The following is a 20,443-nucleotide window of genomic DNA, read 5'->3' as shown; positions in this document are numbered from 1 at the left end:
CATGATATGACTGGGGACAATACAGAGTGACATGACCTGAGGTGATGAGAAGAACATGTGTGGTTTCCTGACCACCCCCTCCACTTCCCTGCACATATTTTCATGCATATTACATCCCTGCCTTGGCAGTCACAGAGAGAGAAGCCAAAAGATATGTATGTATAAGGGTTGCATCCATCAACACCACCAATGGTCCTCCTGGAATGCTGTCAGCTTACAGATTGGCTTGCACCCACTGTCTGTGCACACCACACTCCGTGACTGTGGTTCTAGCTCTAGTTCTACAGGGACAGCAGGGCATCTCCCCAGAACCCAGACAACTTCCACAAAGACCTACTGGAATGCCGGTAGGAAGTAAAAGAGTCATCTGAGTTGGCATTTGCTTCATTAAGAGGGAAAGGCAGCAAAAAGAGGACCAAATTAGATTTTAAGCTAGGACTAGAATACAGAGGAAATAAACATTGAAAATAAGCCAAACCTATATATTTGTGGTTGCCAAGGCAGCCATCCAAAGCAGTTGAAATATACCCATTTCTGACCCGAAAACACAAAAGCTCAGGAGCCCACTTTTAAGTAGAGACTTTGTTTTGTATTCAGAATAATTGTTTATCCTTTATGCAATACCTGATTTTGCAGCAAACTGCATGGGACTATATCTGAACAACACACTAGTGTCCTAAATGTAGGAAATTCTCAATCTAAGCTATTTTGTATCCAGAGGATAATTCTATAATTTCCTATATGAATTTTTGATCAACATAGTATTAGGGAAATGCCTTGCAATTAATAAAAATATTTTCTTTTCATTAAATATAAACAATTGCCTATCTTGTTCAGAGAGCATTCTGTATGTAGATACTTAAATTGTTCACCCAGAATTGATGGACCAAATCCATAGTCAACACTAATATCCAACTGAACATAATTTAATCATTTGTTGAGGATGAAGAAGCTTATTTTGAGATATTCCTGAAACTCAAGAATTTCATTATGATTTCAACTTGTATTGCATGAAAGAAATGCAAACATGGCAATTGATAGATGGCCTAAAAATATTGTGCCAATGGGCAGTGTCTGTACCGGCAGTTTGGAGACAGTACTTCCCAAGCAGTCTTCTCACTTCAGAAGTTAAAAAAAAAAAAAAAAAAAAAAAAAAAGAACACATTATGAACTCTTCACACTTCAGGTAGCCTACAAACAAGGAGGGTTATGTCTGGATGCATAGTTACCCCATCTATCCTTTAAAGACATACTCCAAAAATCAAAATCAAGACCAACCTGAATTTTAAATCCCATGGTGGTAATCTGGGATAAGACAGGGTTTCTCTTTAGGCTGATGAGTGAGAATTTTTTTCTCCTTAAAAAGAAAATCATTATTGTCTTTTAGGAGAGAGATAAAGGCAAAAGACATAAAGTAATCAACTTAAAATGGATTCTCATTTTAAAAACAAATGTGCTGGGTCAGCAGAATTACTAAAGAACAGTTATGTGAAATTTAGTTATAAATGAATAAAGAAACCGATAAGATAAAGATATCACATAAATGAAAAAATAATTATTAAATTCCTGTCCTTTTTGATGTTTTCTCTGATAATTAATATTTCCTTCTTCATAAGATAGTATAATCTCTAGGCAAATTTCCAAAGAAATTAAGAAATAAAATATGATTTGAAGGGAAGAAGGAAAAGAGAGAGAGAAGAGAGACTGAGACAGAAAATGAAGAAAGGAAAGTTTTAAAAGTGGCATTTTTAGAAGAGCTTCCAAGACTTGAATTAGGTATGGCATTAATTTTTTTCCACCAAATCTTAGTCTTGGCAGGTTTCTGAAAAAATGCAGGAATTTCATGGATGTGGGAACTGGTGATGGAAAATGCATTATTTCCAACACAACAATTGTTGTACTTGAGAGAAACTATATGGGAAAAAAATAACACCCTAGAATAAATACAAATGAAATTCATGTATCAAAACCAATACTGTGAAAATAGTTTAAATGTTTCTTGAATTTATATCTAGTCATTAGCCTAAATGCAGATTTTAGTTGAAGCCACACTTCTGCCTCATGGTCAGAAGGCCTGAAAACCTGTGGCGTGGAAAATTGGCAGGAAGGAGAATATTGAATTGGTCTCCATGGAAAAACAGATTTTGGCAGCCATAACCTCCTCCCCGGCAGGTCTCTCTCCCCCTCTCTCTTTCTTCCTCCCTGTTTCACTCTTGTCCAGGAAAGAGGCTGAGGAAAGACCATATATCAGCTACAACAGCAAGCAGTTGTCAATCTGACCATTCATCGAACAACCTTTCTCATTGGCCTTGAATCCTGTGGTTAGGTTAAAGCCCCAAAATTGTCGCAGCCCTAGACTCACCCTCTGAGAGCACAGAGGCCATAAATTTCCATTTCTACTGGCTTTGGTTTCCTTCTCCCCTCAAACAAGAAAGTGGGGTGGAACACCTGCCTCGCTCGATGTCCCTGAAAGAAACTGCAATTCACAAATGGAAATGATAACTTCATTCGCAGAAATCCTAAAAATCTATTCCTCTCTTTCCCCGACCCCATCCTGTTTACTCCCCTATTCTGTCTGGTTACCTCAGGGAAAGCAGATATTTCCTGAGTTTTATTTAGTCTAGAGGGCTTCTGCGAAATCATTTCTCCACCCCAGAAGGTCCTAACAGCCCACCTCACCCCTGAAGTTCAGGCTCGTTCCCTCCTGGGCTAGCCCTAAACCCAGGCTCCATCAAGCTGCCCAACATTTTCCTTCCAGCCTCGTTTCCGTCATCCCCCTACCCCAGAGCTTCCGGGGGAATGTTCGCCACGCCCCTCCAGTGGGTTCCAGGCCCCTTTGCATGAGCCAGTTGAGGCGAGAACTACCTCCCCACAGTCAATGTTGTGTCCGTGTGCTGTGCCTGTGCCTCTCGGTGGTTTTCACGGTGATCTTTTCTCTCTTTGCAGCTGGTTAATAATCCACTAGCAAGTCAGGCTGCAGCGGCTGCAGCAGCCATGAGCTCCATAGCAAGCTCACAGGCCTTTGGCAATGCCCTCTCCAGTCTTCAGGGGGTCACAGGTCAACTAGTTACTAATGCACAAGGACAGGTGAGTGGGAGATGGGAACAAGAGTGCATTTTTATGGCAGATTGAACTCGGAAAGGAAATGAATTTCTTTTGCATGACAGCGATATGTAACCGCATCTATTCGAGGCAAATAAATAATGTTTACTAGCAATATCAAGAATAGGAGAAGGGTTGGGAGGTGTTTCTATATTTTAGAAGCAAGATTTTTTTCCTACCTCTAGTTTGTCAAAGTTTTATTTTGTTTTTATCTCTGTACTATGACTCATGTCACCTTATATGAAGAAGTTACTTTGCATTACAGGGGCATTCTTTCAAAAAAAAAAAAAAGTTACATCTTAAAAATAAAATGTCAGTTTTGCTTTTTTTTACTTTTCACTTAAGGAAAAACTTGGATAATGAGGGAAACTGATCAGTTTCCTTCCATAATTGCTGTGAGATATCAAAATTAGTCTTAACAAAGCCAATTTTTGAATGTATGGGAAGGTGATGAAGAAGTCTTATAAAAGCAACAAAGAAAAGGGGTGAGTTAGAATGAAGCCAATTGCAAGTCAGCCCCATGGCCCCCAGCCTCCTGACAATTCCCATGGAAGCCAGGCAACCTCTGGCATGCTTGTTGATTTATTTCAGTATGTCAGGTGTAGTAAACCTTCCTCATGTCATGAGAGAGGGTCTGTCCCCTCACTGCTAATGTGCCACGTAATGTTCATACAAGATCCTAGAAGATCTTCAGATGACCCAATAAACCCAAAAGCTGCAAAAAAAGCAAATGAGATGAAGCTGATAATGTCGGGGTACCCTCCATCCGAAGGCCTGTCTCAGAGCCCAGTGGTTAGGACACTTGGTTCTCCAGTGTAACCGATCATGAAATCCAAGGGAGAAGAAGCTAGCATTCTCACAAAGACTTTTCCCCCCAGCCTTATTTATTTGCCCGGCAATGTGTTTGCATATTCCCTGCTTGGCCTGTTCTGTGGAGAGCAGGCATTTCGATGTCTTGAACCCTGTTTTTATTTTACATAAAGAGTAAACAAAGATGCATTATAAGCTAAATCGTCTCTGTCTACGTCCCATGGAAAAAAAGCTGACCTTGTTTTATTTCCTGGGCGGGTGCAGGATTGTCCCGTCAGAACCCCGAGGGCTGAACGATGGAGCTTGTCAAAGAGAGGCCCCATGTAATGAATCATCTTATCACAGGTGCACACCGCACATATTAAAGGAGGGTTGTATGAACACTGTGCCCTCTACAGTAACCTTTCAATGTCTGCTTTAACCCTTGTTCCAATCCCTTTTCATCAAAGGATCATTTTATGCAGCTGGCTCTAAATGGAGGCTCTCAAAAGCCTATTAAGATTTCTGGAGGGACGGGGTATTGGTGTAGAGGAAAAGTTGGTTTTAATATCTATAACTCGTACTTACATCAGGTCACTGCTTCCTAGAGCTGTGCCCAGAAATAGGACTCCCTGCCTCACTACTGCCAGGGAGCTGGCCCTTGAGATGTAAATTTTAGGAGTTCAAGATAGAAACCATATCCACCGACAGATATTTCCTCTGATTTTTTTGTTCCTACATCTAAGTAAAATACACTGATATCCTCCATCACTTGAATACTTGTGATGCAGAAAATCCATTATTGTTTAGAAGGAATTATTAGGAGTTTATTCTTCTGATGATTTAAGGGCTGATTACTTTGCCAGTTATATATTCTCAGGGGCTGGAGTTACTACCTTTGCTTTTTTAGGCCTTTGCCAAACCCCAGGGATAGCTTTCCCAGTCCATAAGTACCCATTAGAAAATGATCTTCCAAGTAGAAGATTGATTGGTACTGTGCATACATTGAATAAGAGTTGACTTTAAAATATCTTATTTTAGAAACTGTGGTATGATCGTTTATTTGATGTGGTACACAAACCTCCTAAAGTGGAAAAAAAAATTACATTCACAGAGAAATCAATAATGCCTACTCACGAAATCTCAAGTTTTAACACATGTGCCCAATGGGGTCATGTCTTCCACCTAGTGCAGAAGGAGTTCAAGAGTTAAAATACTCAAACTTCCAGTGGATAATTGGCCATATTCATGTAGCGATATGGTTGGTTTTGTTTGTTTGTTTTTTGTTGTTTTTCTGATGTTTAGAATATAAACCCGGTTATCTTCCCAGGAAAAGGTGCATGTCCTACAACTGTTGGCACAGAGATACTTGTGTGGCCCTGTGAAGTGAGGTGAACAGCCTATGGTCAAATTACACCAAAAGAGATAGGCAAAAATTATGTGTTTTTTGTTTGTGTGTGTGCGTATTCCTTTGGCTTATGTTAACGTGGCACAAGAGGTAGCAATACATTGGAACCAGATTCTTACAATTAGCCTTGCTCAAAATACCATGTAAAGTAGGGTTACTCCACCCAGCCCATTTTCAATTTCTTAAAAATCTCCATAGCACTTTCCCAGAAAAGGTACAAAGAGAAAACTCTGAATATATTTGAAGATTCTTTCACTTGAGTTCTTGGCATCAACTATTGTTTACATTTGGAAGTTCACCCAGGAGTAATCACATTAAAACCTAAACCTAAGTGTGGAAAGCATGTTTTACTCTACTGATAGTTTGGTGAGGTTAGGTCTGTTGAGAAAGGGTGGGGTGAGGTGGGGGTTCTATTATCAAAAATGTTCTGATCCTCCCCTCCTGCTAGATTCTTTGGGCTACCCGGAAACAAAAGACAAGATTCAGTAGTTAAGACTTTGAATTTAGACCTACCTGGGATTGAGTTTAGGCTCCACCTCTTTCTAGTTTTATGATCTTGGAGCCATGACTTAACCTACCTAAGCCATAGTTTCATTCTTAACATTCAAATGGAACCTATATGAGGCAGCTGTGAGACATACCCAGTGTCTCACAGGGCCCATAGCCTATGCCAGTGGTGCACTTTTGCAGGGCAAGCAGTCCCAAGGCTGCCTCCTCGGCTGGGCAGATGCCCACCCCACGTGGGGAGACATGCCAGAATCTTCTGTCAGGCTCTTGGCTCTCAACTCTCAACAGAAAGAAATCCCCCCACCTGGGACTTGGCAGTTTTGCTTCCCTATCTTGGCATCTGAGTCTGTTTCTATTAACTGGATATCAGTAAATTTAAAGAGATAGGAAATCTCCATATATTGAAGAATTTTATTCCTGCTCCTTTTTTCCCCTGACCAGTAGCTATTATGAGCAAACATGGAGGAAAAACTTCGGTTGTTTTTATAACTTTCTAACCCCACCCATTCGTGTGTCATTAATTCAAAGAACAGACACTATTCAATAGAGTTATGAATTTGAACAGAAATACTGCATTCTAAAGTCATAGAGTAGAGGCCAGGCATGGTGGCTAATGCCTATAATCCCAGCACTGTGGGAGGCCAAGGCAGGTGGATCGCTTGAGTGCAGGAGTTTGAGATCAGCTTGGACAACATGATGAAACTGTGTCTCTACAAAAAAATTAGCTGAGTCTGGTGGCAGGCACCTGTAGTCCCAGCTACTTAGGAGGCAGAGGTTGCAGTGAGCCAAGATTGTGCCACTGCACTCCAGCCTGGGTGACAGAGTGAGACCCTGTTTCCAAAATAAATAAATAAAATCATAAAGTACATATCTTACCCAGGGATGTTAAAGGCTCTAGAGTTACATCATACCCAACTTCACTCTGAGGTGGGAAGGTAGCATGTGTCCTCCTGAAATTAGTAGTCGTGAAATTGAGCATGACTATGGCATTGCTGAGAAAAACATCCTAGTTCTCTTTGTTTACTCGATCTGGAAATCACGCAAGTGTGGCAGGTGGGCAATGGAATGGGTGCTAGCTATGGACTTGTTTGAATTCCAGGTTGGCCCATAACTGGCTCTGTGACCTTGGGCAAATTACTTGAGCTCTCTGAGCCTCAGTTTTGCCAATTATAAAGTAAGGATAATAAAACTAAGCTCCTAGGTTGTGAAGATTAAATGAGATAATGTGTGGGGAAAGCCTACCACAATGACTGAGTACACAGGTATTCTCAATAAATGATTGCATAATTATTACCATCATCATTGTTAAGAGTTTTGTCTCATAGTTTCTGGAAACCTATATTTGATCTGGACATGCAGCAAGAGGCAGTACAGTGTACAAGCAAAAAGAAAGGGTTCTGGAGCCAGACTGCCATCCACCAGCTGTGAGACTGGGCAGTTTCCCTATGCTGTGCTTCAATTTCTTCATCTGAAAAATGGAGATAATAATAACACCAGGTCCTAGGATTAAAGTCCTGAGAATGGCATCAGACACATAATCATCACTCAATAATGCTATCGCCCAATAAATGCTACCTATTAATCAAGATGGCATGTGTTTTCAGTTCATAACTGTGCACAAAAACCCATGCTGAAGTCTGTATATGTGTGAGGAGTTTGAGAATGTGAAAATCTTAGTAGTAGGATCTTAAGTTATTTTAAGGAAATCTTACCCTTCTCTTGGATAGTTCAGTAGGGAGGAGGGAATGTGTGAGTGTATATACGTGCTCTCAACACTTATTCAGTGGGTATGTTCAAGATTTGGCAAGTAGATTTACTATCGATTTGTTCAGCTATAGAATTGGCTTCCCTGGTGCCCCTGGCAATATCTCCTTATTGGCGTTATTGCAGAAAAGTAAAAGCAAATGAAATTTTATTTTATACTGGAGCTAAAGAAAGCATTCTACATTTTAACTGAAGCTCAGAATGTTTCCTGATGAAATTAAGTCCTAGACCACTGTGAAATTTTCTTAAGTGGCAGCAAGTAAAGTCAAACACATTGGTTCTTAAGAAGCAAATCAAGGGGGGGAAATCAACTAAACATTACTATTTCAATGTATTAAAAAGAAGGAAAAGTAAAGGACTTACCTAGTCAGGTTACTCAAGAATGCACATACTACTGTATGACAGCTGAGCAGAGTTGGTTTGGTGAGATTTGGAAGGATTTGCTGGATCAGTGTAGGATGGGGGCTGCCTCCTAAAATGACCACAAGGCCGTGATGAAAGAAAAGCAATCAAATGGTTCTAACGGTAGCCTATGCATTATGACTTAGAGGATATGCCTTTGATTCTACAAAACCATTGATTGCCACTCAACTCTATTCAAAAGCTCTGGGCTGCAGAGGGGTGGATGGAGAGGCAGGAACACCACCACCATCATGGATGTACGCATCAACTGGAAGGCCATCCCAATGTCATCACTTTCAAACATGGTTAAAAATACGTATCTTAGAATTGAAGCAACATGATGTTCAGATGGGGATGTTGCTCTGAGTTGTAATAAGATAAATAACATCTCCAGAGAGCAAGAGAGTAGCTAAAAGCATGGACTTTTATTGGAACCCAAACACTCTTAGTTGTGTGGACCTTGGATAAGTTATAAAACTTTTTTCCGGCCGTCTGTTTCCTCATCAGTAAAACAGGAATGATAGGCTTCTCACATATATTTGTTGTAGGGTTAAATGTGGTAGAAAAAGTGCTTGGCACAGGGCCTGATATATGCCATAAGCATTTAATAAATCATGGCTATTCTCTTAGGATGAAAAACCAGCAATTGACCCTGAACTGTGGGTTGCTAAAGTAATTAGCCCATCATTTAAATACATGAGAATCTTTTAAAGCAAAACACTACAAAATAAATGAAAATAAAGTTGCAGTAAATGCAAGTCTCAGCCAAAGGATTGAGATATAATGAATTTATTCAGTGAGTGTTGAGTCCCTCTCTAGGTTTTATTAGATCTACCAAGAAGAACTAACAAAGCCATAGCTGAACACATTTGTAAAATTATTTTCAAACCCTGTGGAAAAGAAATATGTGTAATTCTGACCATGTGACTAAATAAATGAGGTGCATTAGAAATATCCTGCCAAAGCCAGTTGATCAGGAGTTTAGGGAGATTCACAAATATTACTTTATTTCATTTTAAACAATCAAACATGTTAAATGTATAGAAAATAATTTTTGCAAAACAATGCAAAAGGCACTCTTGCTTAACCACCTAGTTATTAACATTTTTTCCGTATTAGTTTCAGTTTTCTTGCTTTTTTTTTTTTTTTTTTGAGATGGAGTCTTGCTTGTTGCCCAGGCTGGAGTGCAGTGACATGATCTCGGCTCACTGCAAGCTCCGCCTCCCAGGTGCACGCCATTCTCCTGCCTCAGCCTCCCGAGTAGCTGGGACTACAAGTGCCCACCACCACACCCGGCTAATTTTTTTTTGTATTTTTTAGTAGAGACAGGGTTTCACCGTGTTAGCCAGGATGGTCTCAATCTCCTGACTTCATGATCCGCCTGCCTCGACCTCCCAAAGTGCTGGGATTACAGGCGTGAGCCACCGCGCCCGGACTTCTTGCTTATTTTTAAAAGAAACAGAGGGGTAGGAGTGGTGGGAAGCAGCCACAAAAAAAAAATAATAATAATTAATTAATTTAAAAAAATTTTAAGAAAAAATAAGAAACAAAACATGACAGACACAGCTGAAACCATGGCACCTTCTTCTCCCATTTCCAAGGTGATTACCATGATAAAATGAACACTTTCCATGCACGTTCTGCGTTTTTACTCCAAAATATTCATTGAAGAAGCAAGATACGAAATAATATGTACAGAATAATACCATTTTTAAATACAAAAAAGACAAAAGAATATATTGTTTCTATATTTTGCATAAATAAGAATCAAACATGTTTTGTTGAAAATTCAGAGTTGGTGTCTGTATGTTTTCTCACAAATATTATGAACAGAGCAATCTATTCATATTACATTGCTTAACTAATGGTTTTGGCCATCTTTTATAAACCAAAAAAAAATCTGAAAAAAGCTTGTATTTTGGCCATCTTTTATAAACCAAAAAAAAACTGAAAAAAGCTCATTTGCAATGTCATTATAGGAAATTTTATTTTAAAAGGTGTAAAAATTAAGTCATATTATGTGAACTATATTTCAAGTTGCATTTTTTTAAATCGAATAAGATTTCTTAAATCAGCTCTTTCTAGAGACTGGGAAATATATATGTTCATGGGATTAGTAACATTATAGGAATTTTACCCTGACTTCATCTGAGTTATAAAGATAAAACAATAAACAACCTCAATCTTTCTACTAACATATCAAATTTCCCCTTAGAGCCCAGTTGAGAGCTTCAGTTCCTCATTTCAGAGGCAGTTGCATTAATGCCGTTTTTCCCTAAATGTGCGCTTCGGGAAAATAACGAGCCCCTCAAGATGCCCCACAAACTAGGGTCCCCTGGTCCGCGGAGCCGGGCAGCGCCGCGCAGCCGTCTCGCGTGGGACCCACCCGCGGGCGGAGCCAGGCGGCAGGGCTGCCCCACCGAGCTTCACCCCAGCAACCCTTTTAACTTTCTTAGCCCTGTTTTCCCCAACCGAACACTTCCTAGAGTTCACGCTGGCAGAGCCCACTTCAAAAAATGCTGCAGGAAGCCATTCACACTCATTCCTATCCACGTTTTTAAAAATGCGAAATAGTGATTTAAATCAGAAAAGAACCTCTTCCAATGGGTATTTCCTTTGCAGCCGGGGTTTCGCGGTGATTTCTGTGCTGTTTTGAGGGCACACGCATACATAACACGTTTGCAGAGATAAGGGATCTCAAACTGTTCCCCAAAATCCCAAGGAGTCGTAATATGCAAACCGAAGGCAAATGAACGTGGGATGATCCGAGGCGCTCGCCGAAGGGGCTCTCCTGAAGTGCCCAGGCAGAGGGGGAGTGGAGGGGGCGGCAGTGGAGTGAAGGGCGGAAGTGTCCTCGCTGTCCTGAGGCCTGGGACCCTGTTGATGGTAAATGGCGCTGTTGAGCCCCGATGCGCAGGGACTCCGCGGGTGGCGGACTTGACAGGAAGCTTTGCTGCGGGGAGGCCCAGCTGCCGACACGCGGGACGTCAGGACCCCAGCAGAAGCGCCAGGCTGTGCCTCCTTAGGACTGCGGGTGCGGCCCCGCCCAAGGTTGCCCCGCCCTCCATCCTTCTACCCCCCCCCCCCCCACCATATTTCTGAAATGAAAGAGTTATCAATCGCTTTAGGGTTAACTTAAAGAACTGAAAGGAAAGCCCTCTCTGAACTCTTTCTAACTTCCTTCCCCAGCAAAACTCAGCAGTGCAAGCTGCCATGTACCATAAAAGGGGTGTGCAGGAATGCACAGTGAGAAATCTAGTTTGCAGGATTCTCTCTGAAGATTGAGCTAGAGAGGACCAAGGTCTCTCTCACCTAAAGCAGAACTGGGGTGCTGTCACTTTTCCCACTTCTGGCTGCTGCAGCGTTTTATCTTTTTAATTTTTTTGTTTGTTTTTGTTTTTTGAGAGGGAGCTTAACTCTTGTTGCCTAGGCTGGAGTGCAATGGCATAATCTCGGCTCACTGCAACGTCCACCTCCTGGGTTCGAGCTATTCTCCTGCTTCAGCCTCCCGAGTAGCTGGGATTACAGGCACACACCACCACGCCCAGCTAATTTTTGTATTTTTAGTAGAGACGGGGTTCACCATGTTGGCCAGGGTGGCCTCGAACTTCTGACCTCAGGAGATCCACCTGCCTCAGCCTCCCAAAATGCTGCGATTACAGGCGTGAGCCATCGCTCCTGCCCCATCCTTTTAATTTTTATCCATGAGTATTTCGTTTTTCTGGGAATTGGGAAATGTTTTCTTGTGGAGGCTCCTAAATCTAGTCTGTTGGCACATCCTGTCTGTCTAAAGGATAGGAGAGGACCAATTAACTAATGAAGGAACCTAAATAACAGCTATAATTCTAAACAGGTACTACGTTACAAGATGCCATTTACAAACAGCTCCCTCAGAGCTAGTCTGACATATTAGATCTTTCTTTCATGAGCATAGTTTACATTCCAATTAGTGCCCCCTTATGGCAAAATACTATAACGAATGTTCACATGACTTCTTACTGTGTGCAAAGCTCTTTATCTGGCTTAATTCTTAGAGGAGTGCTAGGCTTTAGCTGAATGTTCCTTTGGGCCAAGTGACTTCTAGAAAAGAACAATGAAAATAATATCTCCCATGCATTAAGCCTTCACCCTGGGGCTGGTATAATCTATAATCCTAACAGAGCAGTTCATGGTAGGTTTGATTATCTCAGCTGCACAAATGAGCAAACTCTCAAGACATCAAGGATTAAGTGACTCCCTGGGATAACATCTTTTGGAAGTGGCAGAACTGAGATTTGTGTTCCAAGTCCATTCCCGTCCTTCCATATCACCCTGATTTTCTCGGGTTCAGAGATCTGGTTCATTTCCTGGCTGTTCCGTAGACATGTCACAAACTCCAGAACCTTCATTTCTCCATCTGCAAATGGGAATTGTAATTCTTGCTCTGTCAACCTCACAGAGTTCTCTTGAAGGCATACAGACACACACACACACACACACACACACACACACACACACTAGAAAACTGTAAAGAGATGTAAATCTCACCGAATAAATACAGAGTATTTTAACTGGTATTCTTACTATGATTATTTTTGCTAATCAAAGAAACTGGACAGGTAGTGTCAGGGAATTGTCTAAAGCAATGAGACATTCTTGAAAAGTCTGTATCAGATCTTCACTTCTTGCCAGAGAAAATCGCCTTAAGGTGTCCGTAGGTGTCCTGCCTTCCAGTGAGGCAACCTAGCAATGAGGAAAGAAATGCATGGTGAGTGCTTCGTATCGGCACTCATCAAATGAGCCTTTCAGAGCTCAGTAGAAAACCCTATCCCAGTGAATCTTCTGTTGGGCTGAAGATTGCAGCTGAAGATTGTTGTCCCACGCAGCACAGTGATGTTAGAATTGATTGAGCTCCTAATGTGGCAAGACCCCACACATTTCTAGATCCACCCAGAATGAGGTAAACCCTTCCAAAGAAAAAGAGAAATATCGAATGCTGTATTTTGAGTCTTCTTACTCTGTGAGATTGATAGAGCAAGCATTACAAGAATTGTTTTCAGTCTAAGACACCACTGATTTTAAATTACACTTAAAGTCATACCACTGATTTTTGGAGAAGAGGAAAGAAAATACCACATTTAACAAATACATCGATTGTTAGAGGTAGCCTAATTTCAAAAATGTTAAAAATGTAAAAAAAAAAAAAAAGAAGTGATCATTGAAATGTTATAATTGAGGGGGATACTATAATTAAGGAAATATGTTATTGATATCCTGAACCAATTCCAGTATCAGTAAGACCATACAATGGGCTGTTGATGATGGCTCCTTTTTAGTATTTAACAAAAAGTCAGGGATGGGAGTGGAAGCCATTTATATCTCAGCTTTTCCAACTATAGAATGAAAATTAAACTTGATTTGAGTAGAAGGAGGGCAGACAAGAAAAGGAAGAACTGCTGAATTTTGATTTGGCATCCTAGAACAACATCAGCTCCATCTGCAAACTATGTTTATAGTTAAGATGAGCATTATCAGAGAGGAGAAAACATTAAATTCACATGTGAGCAACATTAAACTTTCAAATAAACATTCAGTATATCATTTACCACACCATACGCCCAATAATGCACCCAACTTTCTTGTTGGTCTGTGAGTTGTTGACATGATGAATACTCTTAAAGATGTCATCAACCCACAGAGCCAATAAGAAAGAAATGAGAAATAAATCAGAGTTAGGTAAGAATGGAAAAGTCACAACTCACAACAGTGAGAGGAGCCAGATTAAGTTCAAATGTAGGCCTTTGAATGACCCAACTGAATTTAGTGCACTAGCCATTACTCCAAATTGCCATTTATCTCATCAACTAAGCTTTCCTACCTGTATAACTAACAATATAAATAGATCCTGAGAAGATGTTATCAGGTGGAGGGTTCAGAATACTACAGTGAAGTCAAGATGTGATGCAGCTTTATATTTGTAAGTAAATGCTATTAATCAAACAACACACAGATACACAAACAGGAAAAAAAAATGTTGCACACTCCCTAGATGAGATACTTGCCAATAGATACAATAAACCAATCTCCTTAGAGTAACAGAGATGAACAGTGCAAATGTCCATGTACTCACATGAAAGGTGGCCCAGGATAAAGAACATGGACTTTCAAATCAGACAAATCTGAATCCTGACTTCATCTGCAAGCAGCTCTGCACCCCCTGGCAAGATATTTAATCTTCCTCAGCTAAAGTTATCTCTTCCATGAAATGACACCAATATATTCCTCTCAAGTTTGTTAGGAGGATTAGTATTAATAGCAATAATTAATGTTTTGCTGCCACTAATTGAGCACTATTTATGTGCCAAGCAGCTATTTATGTGCCAAGCACTTGATATATTACTTTGTCTTTACTACCACACACAATATGGTTTATTCCCATTATACAGGTTAAGAAACTTCCAATATCACCCAACTAGAAATGGCTGGATTCAAACTCAGTTATGTCTAATAGAGATTGCTTTTAATCACTGTACTGTAATAATAATTTAAAGCATTTTGTTTTGTTCACTGCAGCTAGAACCAAGTGGCTAGAATGGCATCTGGCACATAAAGACCATAAATACAGTAATAAAATCTGTGGCCTGAATGGAGTATTTCATATATGCTAATATGCTATTCAATAAGCATTTTTGCATAAATTCATCATTTCATTCTCACAGTGGTTTTTGCACTATCGTCTCTAATTTACAGCTGAGGAACTGAAGGCTCAGAAAAGTTAAACAGGTCAGGCACGGTGGCTCACGCCTGTAATGCCACCATTTTGAGAGGCTGAGGCAGGCAGATCACTTCAGGTCAGGAATTCGAGACCAGCCTGGCCAACGTTGTGAAACTGTGTCTCTACTAAAAACACAAAAATCAGCCAGGTATAGAGGCAGGCACCTGTAGTCCCAGCTACTTGGGAGGCTGAGGCAAGAGAATCGCTTGAACCCAGGAGGCAGAGGTTGCAGTGAGCTGAGATTGCACCATTGCACTCCAGCCTGGGTGACAGAGTGAGACTCTGTTTCAGAAAAAAAAAAAAAAAGAAAGAAAAAGAAAGAAAAGTTAACCAACTTTCCAGAGCCATACAGTAAATTATAGAGCCTGGATTTGAGCCCAGATCTGGCTGCTTTGAAGCCCAGCTTTCCTCTGAAGCAAAGCTGCTTTCAGCATAACATATATAAGTGCCTAATACAGTGCCTGCCATATAGTAGTCATTTCATAAATATACTGCTCTCTTCATGTATATATATGTATATTTTTAACCTACTCAGGGTGGCTGATCTAAAGTACAGTCTGTTTGGGTTTTTTGTTTGTTTTTTGGGAGTGAATCTCACTTTGTCGCCCAGGTTGGAGTGTAGTGTCACCATCTCTGCTCGCTGCAACCTCTGCCTCCTGGGTTCAAGCGATTCTCCTACCTCAGTCTCCTGAGTAGCTGGGATTACAGGCACGCACCATCATGGCCCACTAATTTTCGTATTTTTTAGTAGAGGTGGAGTTTCACCATGTTGGCTAGGCTGGTGTCAAATGCCTGACCTCAAGTGATCTGCCCACCTCAGCCTCTCAAAGTGCTGGGGTTACGGGAGTGAGCCATCGTGCCTGGCCTAAAGTAGGGTCTGCTTAATATATCGAAGTTTTATGTGGATATGCTTTTAAGTGGGTCATCCAGCATTACTATATCTGATGAAAATGGCAATTGTTTATTTAATTAACTCACTTCAATTGTTTTAACAGCTAACATTTTGGGGTTGTTGTAAAAAGTAAAAGTAACAAAGGATGTTAAATCCTTGGCACTCACATCTGTCTTGAGGTCCCACCAGCATGCAGAGAAGACCAGTTTGATGGTTTTGAGTCAGCTGCCCACACATTAGTGACCGGGTAGGCTGGACAACTTGTTTTCTTCAGATTAGCAGCAGCAGCAACAGGCTAGGCGATGCCTAGCTTGCCTCTATGACATGACTATATGGCTGCTAGATATAATAGCATTCACTTTTCTCCATAACAAAATGTTGTACTTTATTTAATCAAAAGTCAGGGCCACAAGAGATATTACCTGCTAGGCTCATTTAACAACTGTTAATTTCCTCTGATGGTCTAGAATGAAAACATTCCCATCTGCCTTCAGTAAATCTGCAAGTAATGTCAGCAAACTATCCTAGATAACCAAAAGGAAGGAGCAAATAACATGGACAAAACCAAAAATCTGTTTTAAATTCACATGGAATTTGAAGATTTTCTTGCAAGTTTAGAATGGAAGCCTTCTTAATATGAGGATCTTCTCAGTATTATTGGGTTATAAAAGAACTATTTAGGATTTTTAATACAAAGGGTAACATTAGTGAAAGAAAGAATGTTTATGTTTAAAAGGTGATACACAAATTCCTTAAATGAACACAAAAGGAAATGACATAGTGTGCTACTCCAGACTCTGAGAATTCATTTTGATTTCTGAGACTACAAAATCATACACATTTCTAAATATTTGAAAAGTGGAGTTTCTGCCCCTCTAGGCTCACATGGAAATAAGGCAGTAGAAATGGGAATAGTATCTGTGGTTTTGCACATCTAGACTGGTTCCCGAATCCAGAACATAGGTGAATCAGAAAGTACTAAAAACTTACCTTCTCAGAAACCAAATATGATACTACAAACATTGCTTAAAATGCTCCAATTTTTTTTAGCAAAGTTAAATAGATTTTTTTTTAATTCTGAGTTATGGATTAAGTTAATGGTTTTGTAGCTAAACATGTCAATGGATCTTTGATGTAAGTATCACTATTCCAGCTTTTCCATTACTTAATAATATATATGGCTAGTCTGTGAATGACATCTTCTGGCAAGGCTGTGAGACATGTTCCTGACAAGGCTGTACTTCAAAACTAACTTTTGAAATTAAAAATGCCAAAATTCATGCTATCAGCACAAATTATAAATTATCGAGCTTAAAACAGGACAGTCAGAAAATCATTACATTTATTGATTGGTTTATTAGCAATAATAAATCATATTTCACCAGGACCAAATTTGAAGTGCCTTCCAAATACTCTTTTTCTGAGGGACATTTAAAGTAGGAATTAGAAAACTACGAGAAACCACAATTGGAAGAGTATATCCAGCCCTCTTTGCATACATCTATCAACAACTGCCTAATCATTAGGGATAAGGCTGCAGATTGGTCACCTATGAAAATGGGGATGCAATTTTACGAGAAAAACTCATCAGCATAATTCTAATGAGTTATGGTCTTTGTTGTGAGAAATGAGAAATTCTGTGGTCTCATCCTAAAGAATATTTAAAAAAATTACTAACAGGAAATTGAAAAAGTAATATATGTTTGAGTGATGAGGACAACTTTTTTCTGATTGAATAGATAGATAAATATTGCATGCAAGTATCAAAATACATTTAATTTTGCCACAACAATGGATATTCTCTTCACAGAAAGCATATGAATCATCTTGGACTCATGAAACTGAGTGGTGATAAACAGATGCATCTTTAATGGCACTTGGCATGCTTCGTTCCCCACCCTCTTTTTTTCCTAGAGGCTTGTTTTGTTGTTTATCGTAATTTAAACTCAGCTTTACAGCTTGTGTGTGCTCACTGAGTATAAACACAGCACAAAGGGATGCTAAATTTGTACAGTGTTTTCTTAAAGCAATTGCCAAACATTTTCTTCACCAATTCCTATTGCTCCAAAAAACCTGGAATATTGGAGATCGCTGGTCCAAATTTAGGGTTTTGTTGTTGTTGTTTGTTTATTTGTTTGCTACCACTGCTGTAGCTCTTTTTTTTTCTCATTTGGGAAGAAAAATAATATAAACATTTCATAGGTCCAGTGGTTTATTTAGGAATGTTTACTAAAGCTTCTAAGGACTAAAGCTGAGTGAAACTAACAGGTGTTCTCCCAAGCAATAAATAACTTTAATCTGATTTGGTCACTTAATCTGGCATCAACAGGCAGAAGCAGAAATACTTCTGTAAATTCTAGATATTTTTGCTGGTATTAAAACTCAAAGTTTTAGGCAAAGCCATATAAAGGCTCATAAAGTTGGCCTTTCTGCAAAATGATGGCTTCACCACAGTTGTGCTTCTCTTTTAAGGGGGAAAAAATGTTTTAGCAATTTGACAGTGTTGGCAGCTACCAAGAAAATGAAAAGAAACCATAGTTTAATTTGTAGTCACTGGGGAAAAAGGGAAAGAATGATGAAAAGAAATGTTTCCAGTTTATCCATAAAAATTTGTCTTTGTTTTCTAGTACCTGGAACATTCTTAAACCTTCTAGTGGACAAATATAATCAAAATGTAAAACCACTAAGAAGAATTGGAAATTGAAGCATTAGATCATATTTACAAATATATCCATTTCCTCCCACTGAATAAGTAATATTCAAATAAATAAATAAGTGAGGAAAAAAGAATAAGTAATGTAAGATGCTAGAAATGGAAACCAAGGCCACAGGGGCTTGAAGGAATTCATTTTTATGCGATATCTCATGTGCCCTTGTTACAAATAACTGTGGGTGGAAATGTCCATTCACTTTTATTCAAATTAGAATTCTACAGATAGGAAAATTAAAATATATCCATAGATGGGAATTTTGGGGAGCATGATGGAGCTGTGCCATTGTTTACAAGTGAGAAATGCATAGGATCCTTGTGATGGACTCAAGATGTGCAGAGGTTATGACTGTGGTGTGGCCACTGAGGAGGAGCATTGTGCTATGCAAAGTTGAGGTCATTTTCCACCGTGTGCCTGCCATGTCTACTCTCCAGTGGGAAATCAGTGGCTTCAATTTATGTCCTTAGAGACCAGAAGTCCCAGTAGATTGACTTCCCACCTACCCCCCATAAAGTAACTCAGTCCGGATTGTTACCTGACTTACATAGGCATTTTGGTCATTTTCCTACCTACAGAGTGGCTTTAAAATGAAATTTAGAATAGTCAGATATTTCTCGGACTCTCAAGATCTAGAAAACTGCCTGACAGTGCCATCAACAATGGTGCAGCACCATCATCTTCCCAAAAAGTTCCCATCTATGGATATATTTTAATTTCCATATCTGTAGAATTCTAATTGGAATAAAAATGAATAGACATTTCAATCCACAGAATAAGGTCATATTTCAACAAAGGGTGAACTCGGCTGTCCAGCAACAAACACATCTGAGTATGTAATTGGTCTTCAAAAAGAGAAACTTTGGGAGATCACCTAAAGTCATTGACAGTTGCAGCAGTTTCCAGGAAAAAGAACCTATTGAACTCTTGTCAACAGTGTGAGTTTCAGTTTTATGTAAATTGCTGCCATCTTGACTGTCCCGCCTACAGGGAGCCTAGGTTTTCTTCTCCACCGGTGGGTTGCTGGTGTCTTAAGAGAGGATTTACAGAATACTCCTACTAATCCAAAAGAGTGTTTACACAAATTCAGATGGCTGGGTAACATCCTGGTCTTCTATAGTGGGAACTAGTACAATGTGGTATGCCCTGCTCCCATGCCAGGCACACAGGAGGCCCTCAGAAAGGATTTGCTGAGTGAGTGAGTGAGTGAGTGAGTGAGTGAGTGATGAATTTATACATGAGCAAATGCATGAATAAAACAGCCTCTTAGTTTTGAAGCCATCACAGAATAAAGCAGAGGGGTTCTGCCAATGAAAATGCTGCCACTGTCTATATTGGCATATGTTTTATATGTAATTATTAATATTTGTACAAACATAACCAAGCTTATATACTTAAAGCTTCGAGTATATGTCAACCATAAGCAATACATTTCCCAGGAGAAGACAGGCATGAAACACAATGGCAAGTTCTCTGTCCATTTCCAAAAAGATGCCTGAAATTCCACTTCCCTTGCCCAAACAGAATTGCATATAGTGCTGAGCATCTTGCTTATCTGGGCCCTTCTGGGAGAACTACTTTGTATCCCTAAGTATTTCCCCTTAGTTACAGAGAAGGCCAGTTAACTTTGATTCCAACGTCATGCCTGTCTTGGTCTGTTCTGGCTGCTATAACAGAATATGGTAGACTGGATGGCTTACAAACAACAGAAATATATTTTTCATAGTTCTAGAGGCTGAGAAATTCAAGATCACAGTGCCAGCAGATTCAGTGTTCAGTGAGGACCCGCTCCCTGGTCACAGACAGCTATCTTCTTGCTGTGTCCTTACATAGTGGAAGGGACCAGGGAACTCTCTGGGGTCTCTTTTATATGGACACTAATCCCATTTGACCTAATCACTTTCCAAAGGCCTCACTTCAAATACCATCACACTGGACTTGAGGTTTCAACATGTGAAGTTGGGGGGAACATAAATCCTCAGTGCATAGCAATGCCCAGCTGAACCTTGACAATAGCTGGAGGAACATTTTGCACAATCGACTCCCCCACCTCCTGTTTTCATCGTCCTACTTTCTAGTTGAGTAAAAAGTATTCGGAGCAGTAGAAGGAAGAAAGT

The 20,443-nt window shown here is 39.9% G+C and overlaps 1 protein-coding gene and 1 long non-coding RNA gene across 2 annotated transcripts in view; one reads left to right on the top strand and one right to left on the bottom strand.

The window, feature by feature from the left end:
• Nucleotides 1-933: 933 nt before the first annotated feature.
• LOC105737769 lies at nt 934-2,692 on the bottom strand. Its single transcript, XR_001113452.1, has 4 exons — nt 2,680-2,692; nt 2,363-2,466; nt 1,279-1,357; nt 934-1,119 (listed from the first exon to the last, which is right to left on the bottom strand). It is a non-coding gene; the product is annotated as an uncharacterized LOC105737769 (long non-coding RNA).
• Nucleotides 2,693-10,732: 8,040 nt separating this feature from the next.
• The window catches only part of LOC115830827 (POU domain, class 6, transcription factor 2-like), a 51,303-nt gene continuing 41,592 nt past the window's right edge, over nt 10,733-20,443 (top strand). Inside the window, exon 1 of the mRNA XM_030795617.1 lies at nt 10,733-11,006. Coding sequence (XP_030651477.1) covers nt 10,733-11,006 — 274 coding nt within the window. The remainder of the gene's footprint in view (nt 11,007-20,443) is intronic.

Source organism: Nomascus leucogenys, chromosome 17 (assembly GCF_006542625.1).
Source record: "Nomascus leucogenys isolate Asia chromosome 17, Asia_NLE_v1, whole genome shotgun sequence".
Classification (NCBI taxonomy): domain Eukaryota; kingdom Metazoa; phylum Chordata; class Mammalia; order Primates; family Hylobatidae; genus Nomascus; species Nomascus leucogenys.
The sequence above is the reverse complement of the archived record's forward strand: the minus strand, read 5'-3'. Positions and strand labels throughout refer to the sequence as shown.